Source organism: Polyodon spathula, chromosome 8 (genome assembly GCF_017654505.1).
Source record: "Polyodon spathula isolate WHYD16114869_AA chromosome 8, ASM1765450v1, whole genome shotgun sequence".
Lineage (NCBI taxonomy): Eukaryota > Metazoa > Chordata > Actinopteri > Acipenseriformes > Polyodontidae > Polyodon > Polyodon spathula.
Window position 1 is genome coordinate 4,001,829 of NC_054541.1, and position 19,235 is coordinate 4,021,063.

General features: G+C 40.4%; 1 protein-coding gene across 1 annotated transcript; it reads right to left on the reverse strand.

Moving 5' to 3' along the window:
• Positions 1-200: 200 nt before the first annotated feature.
• Positions 201-12,474, reverse strand: LOC121319209 (neuritin-like). The gene is made up of 3 exons (XM_041256410.1): positions 11,550-12,474; positions 6,079-6,223; positions 201-3,747 (listed from the first exon to the last, which is right to left on the reverse strand). The coding sequence occupies exons 1-3, from the start codon at positions 11,599-11,601 to the stop codon at positions 3,516-3,518; spliced, it is 429 nt and encodes a 142-aa protein (XP_041112344.1). The 5' UTR covers positions 11,602-12,474; the 3' UTR covers positions 201-3,515.
• Positions 12,475-19,235: the final 6,761 nt, after the last annotated feature.

Consider the following 19,235-nt stretch of genomic DNA (forward strand, 5'->3'; position numbering starts at 1 on the left):
CCTCATTAGAATATATATTATATATATATATATATCTATATATATAATATTATATATATATATATATATAATATATATATATAGTTTAATTCTATCCGTTGATATCAACAATCTTCAATAGAATTTTCTCTACATTAATATATCTAAAACAAAATTGTTGCGTCAGAGTTGACATTTATAAAGGCTGTCCTGCACACCAGAAGAGCTTACTGTATATGTTGTGTTTAGCCTCTGCCCATGTTTACCACAAATCCATGTGTAATATAAATATTTAATAAATACATTTTGTTTAGGACTGCATATACCTTTTACATTATATTCATTAGAATTTTTCCATAAAGATTTCGTTTTGTAATATTATTTTCAATAGTAACCAGAAGAAGTTTGTTTTCCTTGGCAAGGTGCTTCATCCTTTCCAAAGACACAGTAGTTCTATTTTAATAATCCAAACAGTGGCAGAATTGAAATGCCTGTCACCGTAATTGCACTGTATATAGCAATGTTATAAAGTGTGTTAACACTGTATGTCAGCTCTGGAAGGTCAAACAAGAGTTCAAGATTAGCGGTATCAAGCTCCACCACGGTTTGGATCATTAACGTAGACGCAGCCATCATCATCATTTCATATCTAAACTGAATGTGAAGATAGAAAGCAGACAACAGCCTCTATGCTGTAATGTGAAGGTGAACGGCACATACACAAACGGCTTGGCTTGTGCACTCACACTGCTTGACTTAGTGTCTTATACCTTTACCTTGGGATTCTGTCTCAGCGTTCAGCTTACTGTTAAGTTTGTCAGGCCAGTGTTGCAGCATGGTTGAAACAATCATGATCAGTGTACTTTACCGAATGTCTGGGCGGCCTGGACAAGCCTGTCCTTGTGGAGTGCCTGCAGATTTCTCTGTTTGCCGTGCCAGCGCATTTCTGGAAAGGATACTGCAACAAAAGATCTCTATGTTTCTAATACTTTTCAAGACAAACCATGCATTAGTCCACGTTTTTAAAGAACACAGATTCAACAAATAATAAAGTAAAATAATACATTTTGGGTCCTATTGTTTTGTTTTTTTTACAATCTGCATGAGATTAGACCAGGGTACTTGACATAATGGATTATTATGGACCCCCAAAGTGTATCTTCATGTCATAGAATGGATCAGGGTGAGGGAGTCCAGTGGATTGCTTCTCTGACCACATTCAGGGTAACTATGAAGAAACAGGGTGTGTTTTTACAGCAATGAATATGAAACTACAATGGCAATGCATGGGTTCCATTTTAGGGGTTGGTATCACAATGGTAACATTTTCATATTTTGACATGACAATGGTATGAGCAAATAAATACTGCAAACCTATTCTAGGTCACATCAATACCAGACAGTGTATCAAGACTCTTGTGGAATATTGGTTCCAGATCCATGGTGTTGCCGTGCTGGTAATGCTGTGGTCTGTTAACGATTTTATATTCAGACTTCATATTTGTTATAAAGTTTGTTAGGCAAGTGTGGCCATAGCGGATCACTTTATTCGATGGATTTTATGAATTAACAAAACTAATAAGATACCACTTGGATCAGAGAATACATAGATCTGCAACATGCTTTTTATTAATGTGCTGCAAACAGAAGTTAACAGTAACGTTCTTGTAATAATTTTCCATTGACGAAGTGGCAGGTATTGAGATTAGCAAGTGATCTTGATCTCTGTTGCCACTCATAATAATCTCCAGATCAATGCTGCAGCCGCTTTCTTAAACTGCTTTGTGACATCATGCTGCTGGGCTCCATCTAGTGTGATGCACAGCTGGTATAGGTTTCTGCCCCCTGTCGGGTTGATGAGATTAAAAACTCTATGATCACAAATGCAGACCAGCCTGGTTCTTTTGCATAGCGGTTGAGATGCTCGCTTGTGGTGTGCGAGGTCGTGGGTTTGCTCCCAGGCTCTACCCTCTTACATTGTGCCTTGAATCTCATAGATCGACAAAATTAAAGGGGAAGTGTTGTGTGATGCCCTGACGTTACGGACGGTCATGTTTACTGGACAACACCCCTAATGGAACTCAGAGAATCACTACATTCTAGTACACTTAATTTCACAATGGAAAGCCAATCTCTCACAGCTTTTTTCATTTTGTATTTATTTATCCAGAAACCTAAAAGCACAACATAGCTCACCACATGGTTCTTGAATGAAGAGCAAGTGTTTCACAGGTGGTATGAATACATACTCTCCCCATCTGTCTTCACTGATGTCTTTTAAGAAAACCATCATTGAGTGATCATGTGATCTTATTAAAGCATCATACAAGTGACCCATCAGGACCATCATATGCATCGTGACCTGCATATTATGATAGGTATCGTATCCTTACATCTCTAATTAGGTCACAGGTCAAAGACATGGGTACGGCTTTAAGTTTATATAACACTGAAAATATGTCGGAGGTCCCTATCTTCAACAACATGAGCTTTTGAAGTAGCAGTGACTGATTTACAAAGATGTCTAAATTCTCCTTAATTCTTCTTAATTACGTTTTTGTTACAAAAATGTAAAGCTGACATGTTGGTCTTGTTTGGTGGTTGAAGAATGAAGAGTGTGTGATCTCTGAATCTGTCGAAGACTGAAATATTTATTCTTCATACTCCAAGCTGAACTCTAATTTCCTTTCTGTCAAATATACTGTTAAGCCTTTAATGTCAGTGACATTGTGTAGAATGATGTGCCTCAATCAGCCTCCTCATCAGTAAACACTGGAAGTGCGAGTACTTGACAAGTCCCACTTTTTAAATATAGAAAAACTCATAAGACTGGCCTCCATAAATACATCTACTCTCACAAAGGTAACATCTACCAATAGTAATCATGTTTAGCAAAGCTTTTTTTTTTTTTTTTTCAATCATGGCCATATGCTAACAAGGAGAGCACTTAAGACCGAAAGGCAAAACAGCTCGTTTTTCCTAAATACAAAAATAAATAAATATGCTCTGGCAACTTATAATGGCAATATAACAATTACTTCCACAACAATACATTTATAAATAAATATATAGACTTTTTTTCTATCCTAAACTACCATTCCATCACAGACAAAGGGTTATCTCACTCTCTCGCTTTCTCATTAAGAAGATCACCTCATGCAGGCTCATACCACTTGGGAAAAACTAAATGCCCTGCTCCCCCCTTCGTCCCTAACCAAATTCCCCAACAGTCTAAACAAAACACTAGAGTATGCTACAGCAATGGCAAACATCTACAGAATGCATATTTATCATTGTAATGAGTGGGCTACAGTATTTGCCAGTCCTATAGTATACAATAGTATTTTCTCAAATGGACACTGATTGTCTGGGAGTGAACCTGTTTACAGCGGAATGAATCCGAATGACCCCTCTCGGGCTATGCTGAGTAAGCTGTGCTGCCCAGCCACTATGGGGGAAAGGAAGATTCCACTTTGAATCTGGGGGTGTTCTTCCATTCTCAAGGCTGGGTCTGTATGTGCTGGCTGCTGCAGTCTCTATAGAGAAAGCCAGGTGATTGCAGTGGGGAGGAGCACCAGCAGCAGGAGGGACAGGTAGTTTGTTAGTAGCCCCAGTCGCTGAGCCCCGTTCGGGCTGCACAGGTCGAAGAGGCTGCCTTGGAAGCGGATCTTCTTGGACTCTTCCTTCAAGGTCTCCCAGATACGCCCCGCCTCCTCCTGGCACTCTGATAGGGCCGTGGTGGCACATACGTGGAACGCCTCCCAGTGGCTGAAAAGAGAACAGCAACAATCGGCATCAACATGACTTTCTTTTATGTAAATTGTACAATGGTGGTAAAAATTATGATCTCACCACCCCTGAAACAGAATGATATTAATGAGAGAATCATAGAATACAGCTGTGGACCAACTATAAAGACACTATATCAAACAGTGTGATCTGTACATCATTAATAAGGTCATGTGGCAGTGAAAGAGTTTCTGAAAACAGTAACTGTAGCTAGGGCAGCTTTATAAAATAATCAGCATGAAGCACAGGATTGAACTTGACTGTGAGCTGTGTGCTGAGTATGAAGCCAGTATCTTAAAGAGTTAGGTATTTATCATCCGGAAACCAAAAAGCCACATGGCTCCGTCCTGGGTCAGAGGTCAAAGTGAAGGGGACCATTAGATTTGTCTGTGGGAGTTTCTTGAAATAGTTTGAGATATTAGCTGTTACAGGTGTTCCAACACATCTTCTAATGCCAAACTTTCCATCGTGTGGGAATGCAGTGAATATCAAAAACAAGTCATAAGGAAAGCAGCAATTGGTTACTGACAGACCAATCAGAGTTGCTTCTGTGGGTTGTAGTAAGAGAAAAAAAAAAAACATTTATATATATTATTAATTTTATTATTATTAAAAAAAATAAATACACATTTAATATATCTGTGAAACCCATGCCATGGCAATACATATCAGGTAAGATTTAGTGGAATGTGTTTGAGCGCTCCTAATTTAAACAGAGGTTTCCACAAGACTGTCTGGGTGTAATGTGCACTGTGCCTCTTTGTGAAGTCCTTTGCTGCATGACAGTTATTTTGCAGTCATCTGACGCTGTTCACACACACACACACATGATAAGCCAGCCTCCATTCGATCTGTGATTAAGTTACAGGTACGCGCTATTCTCCAGCACTCCAGGGAAATATTCCACTGCAATGAAGAACAAGCACACACATATGAATGCTATGAATTTCATTATGTCGTGCAGCGAGAAACACATCAATTATTCTGCCGTGCCTGTGTTCCTGCCCTGAGGATTTACAGTAGCTCTTCAGATTTCAACATAATCTGCTTCCCCTGCTCTCCCTGCAGCAAACCTGGCCATGCCTCTCACACAAATACCCTATTTAGTATTCCCACCCACTGTAATTACCTATTAAATACCCAGGCTACTGCTCACCACACGGCTGGTTTCGAGCCACCCCTGCCCTGACTTGGTATAGCCCTTGCGAGTTGATTACGCATTACGTGACCCCCCCCCCCCCCCCCCAACCTCAATGGTACATTCTAGCAGTGGTCTTCTCCTGAGTGAAGCAGTAGCAACTGAACAACAACAAAATAAAGAATTAGCACCAGCAATCTAGCACACATTTTTCTATGTAAATGAGCTTTTCAGTCAAATTTCCAGAACACAGCACTGTAAACAACCACAGTTTTCAGTCCATAAGCCCTTCATTTAAAAAACACGTCTGTCTCTGAAAACACTGATAGATTCTCTCTCTCTATAGAATATGGTATTGAGCATTTGATTGAATCCTAAAGTGGAAACTAAGGAGGTATTTAGAATTCATAAAAGCAAGCAGTGCTCATGAGAAGACATTATTTTGCCACAAGAGAGACAGCATGCGTTAATAATTATACACTGACTAGTTACTAGTTGTAGCGATAATATCCAAACTAACCGGGTACCACCAAATAGTCAATTAGTCAAATAGAAAGGTGACAGTGGAACTCAGAAACTGCTAGTCTACTAATCACCTGATTGTGAAGTCATTTTAAAGTGTTAGGAAGCAGTACATTCACAAATGCAGCACAAGACATTATCAGATATTATAACAATTAATAATACCACGCATTCATATTTTTTAAAGTGGCAACTAGTTGCCCTTTTTGCCTATTTTCCCCTTGTGGTAGGAGCGTGTATTGCCACAGCAATGATGCAGAAGGTAATGCTGATAAAGGAATGCTTCTTGTGCAGGTTTTCTCTTATTATAACACAAATGATTTCACACAGTTTGAACAGAAACAGCCAATCAGCTTTACAGCTTCCTCTCCCCAATCTGCGCAAGATGACGTCTCTGATAACAACAGAACAAAGATTATACTCATGACATACCAAGAAGCAGAAAGAGTGCTTGTTCAGTTTTAGAACGATGCCACATGTTGTATGCATGGTATCTGCACACAAGATAAGATGCACTTGCATTTTGACAGATTGTTTCTCAGTGATTTATAGTACTGAAATATGAAATGAAGTGCCTGCAGTCTTTTATCTTACCTGTGGCCTGGATTAGCCTGGAGTCACAGGTCTCCTCTCCCCACTCCCCTCCTCACCTGCAAACCGCTTGCAACCCCTGCTCTGACTCCTGCTCCTCTTGGTAGGCCGCCATGTTCTCCCCCAGTTTCAGAACGCAGTCCGAGAAGCCCTTGTAAATATTCCCGCATTTCACCTCCGCTGAGACGGCCGCTGCGAGGAGCACTGTGGGGAGAGAGCAGTAAACTACGACAGGGGCAAAAACTGCAACTCCAATCCCGACATTGCATTTCAAAGCTTTTTACCCCAAATAGGCACAATTTTCTTCCTGCTTCCTCTCTAGCCCCGCCTCTTTCCCCGGTCCCACCTCCTAGCTAGTTCTGCCTCCCTCACCAGCCCAACCCGCTATTTAGCCCTGCCTCTTTCCCCAGCCCCGCCTCCTTTCTAGCCCACCTCTCTCCCCAGCCCCATCTCCTCTCTAGCCGCGCCTCCCTCCCCTGGCCCCCAACTCTATCAGTGCTCAGGACTCCGAGCAGCAGTCACATGTGCTGGTCATGATTAATATCCACCAAATAATAACCTGCATTTCATCTCTCTCACTCTCTGTCTTGTAGCCTTTGGGCTCGTGCAGCTCAATTAAACCACACTAATTAAGGAAGCGCTGACTCCTGAATTATTGTCAGCCGTTCTTGCACTAAAATGAATTTAACTGAAGCAGTTTAGTACTGGGAAATACTTACCGTGTCTTATTGTTATTTTTGGAAGATTTTTTTCCCCCATTGTTGCTGTGTATTAATACAATGTGGTTAAAATGAAACAGTGGGCACCCCTAGCTTTTTGTAGTCGTTCTCGACAGGGTTCTTCCTGTGTAATTCCTTGCATTTTAAATGTCCTCTTCAGCCATTGCCTTCTACTGTCTCACACGTTGAAATGTTTGTCTGCTAGACTAAGACCTGTCTTTAGGTCTGCAACATATCAGCACTGACAGTGGGCGCAATTTTAATGATCCACACAGTAATGGATCTAAATTGCTCCACTCTTTAACTGAGTATTAATTCTGCCAGTGTTGTCCCCCAGTGATTTTACAGACCCACTAACAATACTCAACATCATCAAAATACAGGGAAATGAGCCGTAAAAAGGCAAACAAACCACAGTCTTCACATTTCATTAAAGGAGTGCTAACCAGTTCTTTATCACTGGTCCCCCTTTTCTTGCGCTGAAGATGTTTTGGTTCCTTGCTTGATTTTGTATAATTTAACTGGAGATTTTTGGACAACTATAATGCCATGGGCTAAAACTGCAGTCGATTCCTCTTCACTCCTGTGGTCCAGGCAGTTCGACCACGTGACCTGTAGCACAGGAAGTCATTAGGAATCAGGAAGCAGCTGTGTGCCATTATTTTTGTGGTACAGAACTTGATAAATCACATCACGAACAAAACGTTTTTTTTTTTTTTTTTTTTTTTTTGTTACATAATTAAGGTTTTTATTGGTTAATACCCCTTCCATGCAAACACACTTCTAAGTGTAGGTCTACTATATAGTTTATCGACACAATGTTGTCTGTATTAATATAATTGGTATAACACAGCCACGTATCTTAATTTACCAATTAGCGAGATGAAGATTTATCCAGCTGACATATTTCCGATGGAGGCTCTTCTTCTGTCTGTCTGATATGAATAAATCATCCTGTGATTTGTGACTTGGCTGTCAGCGTGAACACACAGGGGCTTAATCAGTCCTGTTCTACAGCAGCTGGTACCAGCGCAGGCGTGACCCTGCGCTCCCCAGAGACCGCACAGGAGCAGCGCTCACAACCCAGCGCCGAGCCGCGGACTCAAACGGGCTCACAGGGAGACACCCAGAGCGGGGGACACTGCGCTTAGAAAAGCACACGGCCGGCCTACGAGCTACTGCACCCAGCATGAGATAAACGTCCCTCGCTATTCTACACACTTTCTTGTGTTTTTCATTAAAGTTCGAGCCTCAGCGTTTAAACCCATATTGCAATTGGTGCCCTGTACATCTGACACACACCTAGAGACCATGTGCCAACTGCTCCCGCTTTTTAATTGGAAAAATCGAATTTAATTTCAAATCTGCCCTTGGAACATGCATGCAATAGGCTACGAAAATATGTGTTCAAAATGATCGGCCATTTAGCCGAGTACAGAGATGATGATTTTGTTTTTTTGCTTTTTTATTGCCGAAACTTTAACAAGTCAATGTAACATTTATGTTAGCCGTCTCAGAATTCGTTTAATAAATGTTATGTGGTCTATAAAACGCATTTATTATTATTATTATTATTATTATTATTATTATTATTATTATTATTATTATTATTATTATTATTATGTCACAAATGATAAGCTTTTACAAATGTGTACATGCCTATAACTGTTCAGCACTGTACTATAATAACTTACACAAATACACAGAATGGCTAACTTAAACACCGTAGTACTTGTGTCATTGCAGTGTTGATTCAGAATTTTGGACAAAGTATTTTTGCAGGAAAAACGTCCTGGGTATCTATCTTATATAATATATATATATATCATATATAAATATATATATATATATATATATATATATATATATATATATATATATATATATATATAAATTTATAACTTGCACTCTAAAGCCTTGCAGTATATCCCCTCAACATTTTTATCTTTTTTGTTGTTGTTCCTCTTTAGTGTGTAAAAATAATAATAATATCAGACTATAAAACAAATAAGAATTATTATCTAACTGAATGATATTTATATGTTATAAATGTTCTGTTTAATATTCTGGGCTACATCAAGAAATACAAGATAGATGTAGTTGTTTATGTTCTATCTCTTCATTTTTTTTATAATATAATAATAATTATTATTATTATAATAATAATAATAATAACATATTAATAATAATTAAGACTTATTTGGCTTGATTCCGAAACTAAGGTTTATTATTTATTATATAAATCGATACATATGACGAGCTCTATTAATTATAATACTCCATATTATATTATATGATCTTATATTTAATATAAGCAAATATAAACATATAATTTATTGAAGATTATTATTGTCAAGTATAACATCTTATTATATACCAGATAATTTATTATTATATTATTATTATTAATTATTATTATTATTATTATTTATTTCCATACTATGCACACTATGAGACAGATTCAGTATTATTCCTAATAAACACATTGAAACACACAATGAAACACTTTAAAAACACCGCATTAAAGAAACGCTTTGAATAAGAAACATTCATACCGTTAAGATACTGCTAAAGTCTACACGCGTTACATATGGTATTGAACTGCAGAGCAATATAAATTACATGCTGTTCTCAAGGCCGGCCCAGTACACTGAATTAAGCAATGAATAGCAGCTGTGGACAAGCTCGTGTGCTCTAATTTGACACGGAAACGTCCTCTTGGGGCCGTGGGCAGTCAGCGTGGAGAAACCCATAGCGATCAAAAACACGCCATATGTTCAAAATCCTCTCGCCTACCAATCTTCCAAATCAGAGCTGCACAAATCCTGACCTCGCCGGCCTGCTTGCGAGCTCTATCCTGAATATCAACGGAATGCCACCAACCTCAACTCTATTTTAAACGGCAGGTCTCCACCCGTTATTACAGGGCAGTAAATTAACAGCACTCAGAAAGGACTGGCTGTAGATATAGACGCGCGCATGCAGAAACAATTACAATCTCCAGTGTCTTATAAAAATGACAGGTGGCAGATGCATAAACCTTTGGAAGAGACCAGGAACCGTGGGGTTTAAAACGGGCACACCCCTTTCAGACACCCCCCGATGTGACTAAAAGATTTAGGGTTGAACAAACAAGACGGAAACCGGCGTTCCATTTTGCGCATACTCTGTTTCTTTAATATTAGCAATAGTGCGTTTATAAGAGATTTTCATCGCCCAGGTTTACCATTGCTTATATGCTCTGCTTAAATACTGTTTATAATAATAATAATAATAATAATAATAATAATAATAATAATAATATTAGTAAAAGCATTGGGTGCAAGGGTAGGTAAATTAAAAAGTGTGAAGGATGAACTTGACTTGGCGCAAAGTCGACTCAAACTGCACGCCTGTTTATGAATATTCTCAATATTTTGCCAATAGCCTTGGTCTATAGTTGCGTGTAACGATTATTATTAAATTATTAGTCTATAACTGCACATACTCGTGTCGTGCCATTACATTTCCATTATGTCACTTTGTTGATTTAATAAGATTACAGTAAAATACGAATATAATTATACACACACTCATATATACAATTAATGTATGAAAATGATGCACACGCAGCACACACACACACCATACATACATATATATATATATATATATATATATATATATATATATATATATATTTTCTGCAGCCCATGAACCCACAACATTTCACAAAAGCTGTTTGGCGATGACAAACCATCTTCCAGTTCATAGCTGTAGCTTAAATAATTGCATTTCTTTCACAGGCAGATTTACACCCTTCACGACTGCTAATGGAACAATGGTAAATGCAGTAAAACAATGTGCACGGCTTGTGCGAATGTTAACTATTGAAAACGGTACAATGCGTATTTAAACCTCGTATTTGAATGATAAAAGCAATGTTCTGTACATCTGCATCACACCACATTGGGCTACATCTTTTAATAACAGGAATGTCCAAAGGTGGTCTTATTAATGAGTGATTCCTCAAGTTATTATTATTATTATTATTATTATTATTATTATTATTATTATTATTATTATTATAGTATTTATAGTTTTTTTATTTATTTTATTTTATTTATTATTTTATTTTATTTTCAAATACATAGACGACATAGTTTTGTCGTTTATATTTGCTTTGATATGCAAACAGTCATTTGATTTCATATTTAATATTTCCAAGAACCATGCCCAATATGTATTGATGTTATTTCGTGCCCGTGCAGCCAGTATGTCTTGTGGAGGACTTACTAAAATGAGTGCTAGTGTGCAGATCCAGCTCGGCCGAGGTGTTATTGTTAAGAAGTACAAACGAATTCAACTGATGGGAGAAAAGGGTCTTATTCATAATGCAATAAACAATCTAATGCGAGGATTAGATATCGCAATTATAGAAGTACGGGCTTTTCAAATCTGTAGGGATAATAAAAATCAAACACTCAGGTATAGTTTTCTAGTAAAGAAAGCATTCCCTGTACTATAGGAGTCGGCGTTCTCTTTCAGAATAGAATGCAGAAAAATCCCGAATTTAAAACGGTGTGCCGGTCTTTTTTCTGTGGCGGTTTGATTAAAGTAGGTTTTAAACGATATTCGTAAATAATGACATAATTTACAAGAAAATAAATGCATCGTTTAGTCAGGTTTCTCTGTGGAAACAACCTGAAATGCATATTTTATTTAGTTAATACAATAAAATAGATAGATAGATAGATTGAACGTATACAATAACGTATTAATAAAAGTATATTCTGAAGACCGCAAAGCGACAGGAAGGCTTCTTTTCTTACCCAGTGCGGTGACTGCGATGTGAATGGGTGTCTCCGGTACGCTCTTTCCCATATCCTCCTCTCCTTAAACCCAACGCGGGCTGCAGGGCTCCATCGCCAGGATTTCAACAAAATCAAACATGTTTGTTCAGATCACTTAGAAGACGTCGGTTACACAAGCAGCCGCTGTTTAATGCACTGATCTGGCGATATCACTCACTGGTAAAACGAAATATATGCTCCATTTTCTAAGAAATCTTCGACGCAGTTCAAGTCTTACATCTCCGGGTACACTTTTATAAAAAGCGCTGCAGCTGATTTTTTAAATGCTGGCTTTCTTGCAGGGTGAACTCGCCTGTGTTCTCTCCCGAGTTTCAATATCAGGGCGCGCTACTATCTTTCATGTAGAGGCCTATAAAGTCAACAGACAGAACCTTGAAATAAGTTTACCCTTTGCAATTCACCCGTCGTTTCTCTTATACCCAATCAACATTGCAGTGTCATCTCTGTCTTAGGAAAATAAATATACACATACATATATGCATGCCCATAAGCTGTGTATTTAAAAACAAACTGTAAACAATATGTATAACTAAGTAATCTCTTTTTTGCTTCAAGAACCCTAATCTTGGACCAGAGATATAAACCCAACGTGCTGCTTCAAGGTTAATATTGTATTACATGTCTCCGTGATGCGCTTCTTTTCAATTCTGGACGGCGGAGTAGATCACTTTACCTACAGATGACACAGAGGAGGCGCGTTATCCTTTTATAGCATCGAGTCACAGTATTTTTAGGCGTGTATAGAAACTCAGGGCTGCACTTTCCCTTTCTTTCTGTCGTGCTCTCCGTCTCTCTGCCCCTCCCTGATGCGCTACTCTACCAGACTGATCCCTTCGTTTTTAATAATTAATTCCGTCTTCTCCACAGTGCAGACGCAGCAGAAGCACTGTCAGTCTACCATACCACTACATGTCATATCACGAGTAAGGGGGCGGGCAGTAACCCTTTGCTATTCCTAGAAGTTTTGAGTGAGGGCGCGTATCGGAGCGTGGGCCGCCCGCTCTCCTGCCGACCAGGTGTGACCTGTCCGGCCCTCACCTGTGTCGGTGTGCAGGGTAAAGGCGGCGCTGAGGTAATCGTGTGCCAGCTCAAATCACTTCAACTTTTGGGGGAACTGAAGTTCAAATCTCACAACACTGTTAAAACTGCAGCCGAATGATTTATCTTTCTCCAGCAGTGCTTAGCGCCAGCTACGCCAGTGTGCACTAATATAAAATATTACCAACAAGCCTACGCCGTGATAATAGTGTAGAAACTCCGATGAGAAAAATACACGTCTTAATGCCTATATTCTTTTGGACACAGTGCGGATTAAGTATCTATTTATGTTGTCTGTTTTACCCACCTCAGACCACTTTCTTACTCACTGTATTAATTAGTATCCCGATATGTAATTGTCCCATTATCAAATGCGTCAGTGCAGTGATACGATTAAAGAACCGCGCAGGACGCAGCATTCGGTTTCATCTTATTCAGTTAATGATAATTAGCAAATGTCCCTCTCCCACCTTCGCAATAATATTCTTATTGATTCTAAATGTAGGCTGCTAAAGGTCAACTGTAGCTCTACCGATGAGGTGCAGTTGGTAAAATTAGGCCTTTCCAACAGCGACAACATTTTCATATTTTGATACAGTATACTGATTTATCAACCAGGCAGTGTTGCCGGTACTGTCAGAATGTACAGCATGCTATTGTGCCGTTTCTTTCCATTAGCCATAGCAGATAATGCTGTCCTAATTATTCTGCCTGGGGTTATTGGATAATAACGGAATAACGGTATATGGGCAATATATATTATATATATATATATATATATATATAATATATGGCATATATATATAATATATATATTTAAATATTATATAAGAGAATTTCCCACTTAATGTAAGTATCAGTCAACACTTTTCAGATAGATTCAGATAAAATATGAACCGCGTTTCCTGTTCCCTCGGAGCGCTTTCGTGTGGAGGTACAGACGCGGATGTGTCAGAACTTCTAATTATAAAGCCGCGGTTTAGCGCTGAATAAATCAATGTACGCATCCAATTAATAAGCGCTAATTAAGAATAACGAGCTGCAACTTAACAGAAGTGGAAAGAACTGTCAGGGAAAACCGACACATCCATTTTGTGCAACTCACATTTAGAAATACGGTAAATCTAAAAATAATGAATCTGAAGTGTTAGTTGCCCAAGCCTGCGGGCTGGAGTACATCTGTACGACCTGGCGTGTGTTAGTGTTGCTGCAGTAATTAAGTGGCAGCTCCCATTGCAAAGTGAATGGGTTTTCAGGAAATCAGGAACGTTCACAAGCTGTGCTCGTGTGGTGACGTATCTGTACAGGTTGGAACACTTGCTAGCTCCCTCTATTCTTGTTATTCTATCAAGATCGTTAATTCCCACAAAGTGACATCGCTTGCGATCCTCAAACTACTGAAGCCTCAACAAACACAGAGGAAAGAACAGTTCAGTACAGTATTTGGATTTAATGCCATCTGGCGTCCATTTTTGAGAACTGCACCCTTAAAGTTGAGTTTAATGGACTAGCAGTCAAAGACAACACTTGTATGCAGGGCTGCAGGTATGCATGCCTGTCCACATAAAAACATATCACTATACACAATAAATACCATAGATGAATACAGGTAGTGCATGCTAGTACTAACGTTCCCTTTCAATTTGAAGATGGCCACCAAACATCTTTATGGGAAACATGTACCAGAGCCAGCGTGAGGGAAGAAAGAACGGCAGCATATGAGGGTCGCTATATCCTGCCTGACCAAGTTCAGCGGCGTGAGCTTGCACCCTCGAGGACCCTAGTGCGCACAGAGGGCAATGAGAGATCTACCAAGCCAGCACCATCATAAGCAGTTGAGACTGTGTCCTCAATCCAATGCGACAGACGCTGCTTTGAAAGGGGCTGTCCCAGGGTCCATGTTCCATGGCAGACGAAGAGCTGGTCAGAATGACGCAGCGTTCTCGTCCTATCCACATAACATATCAATGCCCGAACTGGGCAGAGAAGGTTCAACTTGTTCAACAGTGGAGGATGAAAGGACTCCAGTTCCACAGATTGATTCATGTAGAAGGCTATAACCACCTTGGAGAGAAAAGCAGGGTTTGCACGCAGTGACACTCTGCTGCCATCATCTCAAATATGCATACAGGAGCTATGCACAGACAGCGCCTGCAGCTCACTAACCACTTTGCGGAGATGATAGCCAAGAGGAAGGCTGTCTTCATGGATAGGTGCTTCAATTCGATGGAGTATATAGGCTCAAACGGAGCCTGCATGAGTGCTTCCAGTACAATCTCAAGGCTCCATTCGGGGAGAGTGGCCCTCCTAGGAGGGTGCAATCACTGAGCGCCTCGGAAAAACCAGGTAGACAAAAAATGTGTGCCTGGGCACACAGAGATAGCCGCTAGGTAAACTTTCAGAGTGGAAGGTGATCTGCCAGCCTCAAGCAGATCTTGCAGAAACTGCAAGATGACAGGCATGGGACAGGAGATTGGATCATGACCAATGGCACCAATCTCGAAAATATTTCCACTTATAGGCGTACAGCGACCTAGGGGAATGCGCCGTAGCATTCTGCAATGTACCCACGACTGCGTCTGACAGCCCTAAGGCTGACCAGCAGTCCCTTTCAGGGGCCAGATCCCTAGTTGGAGCCTGCCCGGCTCCAGGTGCCAAAGTGTGCCTCTCGTCTGACTGAGAAGATTCGGGCGAAGCAGGATTTTCCAGGGCGGGCCGCTCAATAGCTGACACAGGGATGAAAACCAGATTCTCTTGGGCCACCTGGGGGCCACTAGGAAAACTGCCGCCTTCTCCGACCTGACCTTTTCGAGAAAGGCTGGGAGCAATGGCACAAGCTGGAACGCGTAAAGGATCGCTCTGGTCCATACGTGGACTAGGGCATCGACGCCGAGTGAACCATTGCAGCAGATCAACCTGCGCCTTCCCGAAACATTCCCAAATGCGCTCCACCACCTGAGGGTGGTGCCGCCACGCCGATGGATGCGAGCCCTCCCTTGAGAGGAGGTCCGCTGCCCGATTCTCCACACCCAGAACATGCATCGCCCGAAGGGACAGCAACTTCTGTTGAGCCCAAATCAGCAACCTGAAGGCTAGGCGGTGCAACCCCGGGGACCGAAGGCCACCCTGGTGGTTGACATACGCCAGCACTGATGTATTGTCTGTGCGGATCAGCAAATGTCTGTTCCGCACCACAGGTAGGAAGTGCTGAAGGGCAAGTAACACTGCTTGCAGCTCCAGCATGTTGATATGCAGGGACATACAATGGCCCGACCAGGATCCGCAGAGTCCAATGCCTTCACAGATCGTGCCCCAACCTGAGTTGGAGGCATCCGATTGGAAACAACTCCCATTTGAGCTCCTTGGCGCAGGGGAGGGGTAACCCTCCACCAGTGCAGGGCCGGCGAGCAAGCAAGACACACTTGGGATGCAGATGGAACGCATTGAGCCACTCACTAAAGAAAACACATACATACACATCCAATTAAAAATGGCGTGCCGAGTAGACAGCTGAGGCAGTCCAGCAGAGTCAGCTCTACAGAGGAGCACGGCAGAGCCAGGGTCCGATGGAGGATCACGCGTCTCTTTCTTTTAAACTGCAATAGCAGAGGAAAACAAAAAATAACAAGCGCTGTAAGGTTTAAGTAGACTGCAATCGCAAAGCGATGCAGGCTGTTACACAGAAAAAGAGTAACACAGCATAGTGGCTGGACAGGGGTGTCTAGCCTGGACTACATGCAGTCACATGAACGTCTACAGGTACAGTGGCTCTCAAAAGTATTCAACCCCCCTTGGACTTTTCCACATTTTATTGTGTTACAACATGGATTTAATTAGGAGTTTTTGCCACTGATCAACACAAAAAAAGTCCATAATGTCAAAGTCAAAATTAAATCTACAAATTGTTCTAAATTAATTATAAATACAAAACAGAAAATAATTGATTGCATAAGTATTCACCCCCTTGAGTCAGTATTTGGTAGAGGCACCTTTGGCAGCAATTACAGCCATGAATCTATTTGGATAAGTCTCTACCAGCTTTGCACATCTGGACACTGCAATTTTTGCCCATTCTTCTTTGCAAAATTGCTCAAGCTCCATCAAGTTGGACGGGGACCTTTGGTGAACAGCAATTTTCAACTCTTTCCACATATTCTCAATTGGATTGAGGTGTGGGCTTTGACTGGGCCACTCCAGGACATTGACCTTTTTGTTTTTAAGCCACTCCAGTGTGTCTTTGGCTGTATGTTTGAGGTCATTGTCCTGCTGGAAGATGAATCTTCTCCCAAGTCCCAGGTCCCAGGTTAGGCTTGCGTCAAACATAGCGCTTAGCGTTGAGGCCAAAAAGCTCTATTTTGGTCTCATCAGACCATAGAATCTTCTTCCACTTGGTCTCAGTCTCCCACATGCCTTCTGGCAAACTCTAGCCAAGATTTTATGTGATTTTATTTCAACAATGGCTTTCTTTTTGCCACTCTCCCATAAAGGCCAGTATTGTGAAGCACCCAGGCTATTGTTGCTATATACACAGTGTCTCCCAGCTCAGCCGTGGAAGACTGTAACTCCTTTAGGGTTGCCATAGGCCTCTTGGTGGACTTCCTGATTAGTGCCCTTCTCACCAATACTCAGTTTTTGAGAACGGCCTGTTCTAGAGATTCACAGTTGTGCCATATTCTCTCCATTTCTTAATAATGGACTTTACTGTGCTCTGGGGGATATTCAATGCCTTGGAAATGTTCTTGTATCCTACCCCTGATTGGTGCTTTTGAAGACCCTTATTCCAGATTTGCTTTGAATGTTGCTTCGTCTTCATGATGTAGTTTTTGTTAGGAAATGTACTAACCAACTGTGGGACCTCCCAGAGACAGGTGTAACTAACCTGAAAGCATGCGAGACACCTTAATTGCACACAGGTGGACTCCATTCAACTAATTATGTGACTTCTAAATACAATTGGTTGCACCAGAGCTTATTTAGGTGTGTCATAGCAAAGGGGGTGAATACTTATGCAATCAATTATTTTCGGTTTTATATTTGTAATTAATGTAGAACAATATCCTACATCTATACACTAACTCCAGTAGAGTTTCCCTACTTCAATCTCCAGCAGTGGAGTATCTGAGCCCTGTACAGCTATGGCCAAACATTTTGCATTAGCCTATAGAATTAACTCATTTTGCTTCATAAGTTAACATATTGAATTACATACCACTTTATAGTTTTCTGTATACTTAATGAAAACATTACAAAAATAGTTGTTGGATTTATAGCTTATTTTCCATTTCTATTTAGGGTCATTTTTGTCTTGATTGTTACATTCACAATCACACGTAACATTACAAAATATAAAGAAAATATAGTTCACACTAGTCGACCCTTCCTCTTGTAATGGATAACAGAAAGAAAATGCTATTGAATGATGCGCAATGTTGAGGGAGCACACTGGAGGAAAGCCATTTTGCCTGGCACATTTCTACTGCTTTTACTGAACTATTCAGCAAGAAATCCTTCACACCGGTCCTTCAATGTCTACAGGCTTTTTGAAACAACTAGAAGCAAAACTGATAATGAACCCTAGGCTTTACAGCTGGCACTAATATCAGTAATATTACCATTATGAACAAGGGCTAGCCCTTTAGTTTAAGGGTTATGAAGACTTAATTACACAACAATAACATAGTGATAACACTAAAATAATGTTGTAATAACACTGTACAGTTTGCTGTTCACATCCAGCCCTTGCTTTTGCTTTTAATTCAATGGGCTGAGATGCCAGATGGTTGTAGTTGTAAAGAGTCCTGCCCCCTACAGTTGAAACAGGGAATTTGTGTTGAACTGTACACTCCTTTCATGGTGTCCAGTGCTGTACAGAAATACGCTATTAAACTCTCCACGGTAACGCTATATTTAAACAGTTGTATCAACACGTGGGGATGTGTAACGCTATATTTAAACAGTTGTAGCAGCACGTGGGGATGTGTAACGCTATATTTAAACAGTTGTAGCAGCACGTGGGGATGTGTAACGCTATATTTAAACAGTTGTAGCAGCACGTGGGGATGTGTAACGCTATATTTAAACAGTTGTAGCAGCACGTGGGGATGTGTAACGCTATATTTAAACAGTTGTAGCAGCACGTGGGGATGTGTAACGCTATATTTAAACAGTTGTAGCAGCACGTGGGGATGTGTAACGCTATATTTAAACAGTTGTAGCAGCACGTGGGGATGTGTAACGCTATATTTTTCAGAACCCCGCTACTTACTCTTTAAGTCCTTGTCAATCCCCTGTCCCAGCTCAGTAGCTTCTGGAAGTTTCATCATCAGTCTGTTGTTTAATCCCCCCATGCTTTATTTCTTAACTCCATTTTGTTTTAATCTTTTACCATGAAACCCCACAGCAGCATTTTATCACAGGTTAAGCTGTGTTCTAACTGGAAAGCCACACAGAAAGCGCACACTGAAGACCAAAATAAAATGAGACTTCAGCTGCACAATATTGAGGGGAACAGTGACAATGGCAAATGGAACTATAAATCTTTGGTAAATAGATTTTAAGACCTTGCTACATATTTTAACAAAATGAAAAAAGAGACTGCTTCAAAGA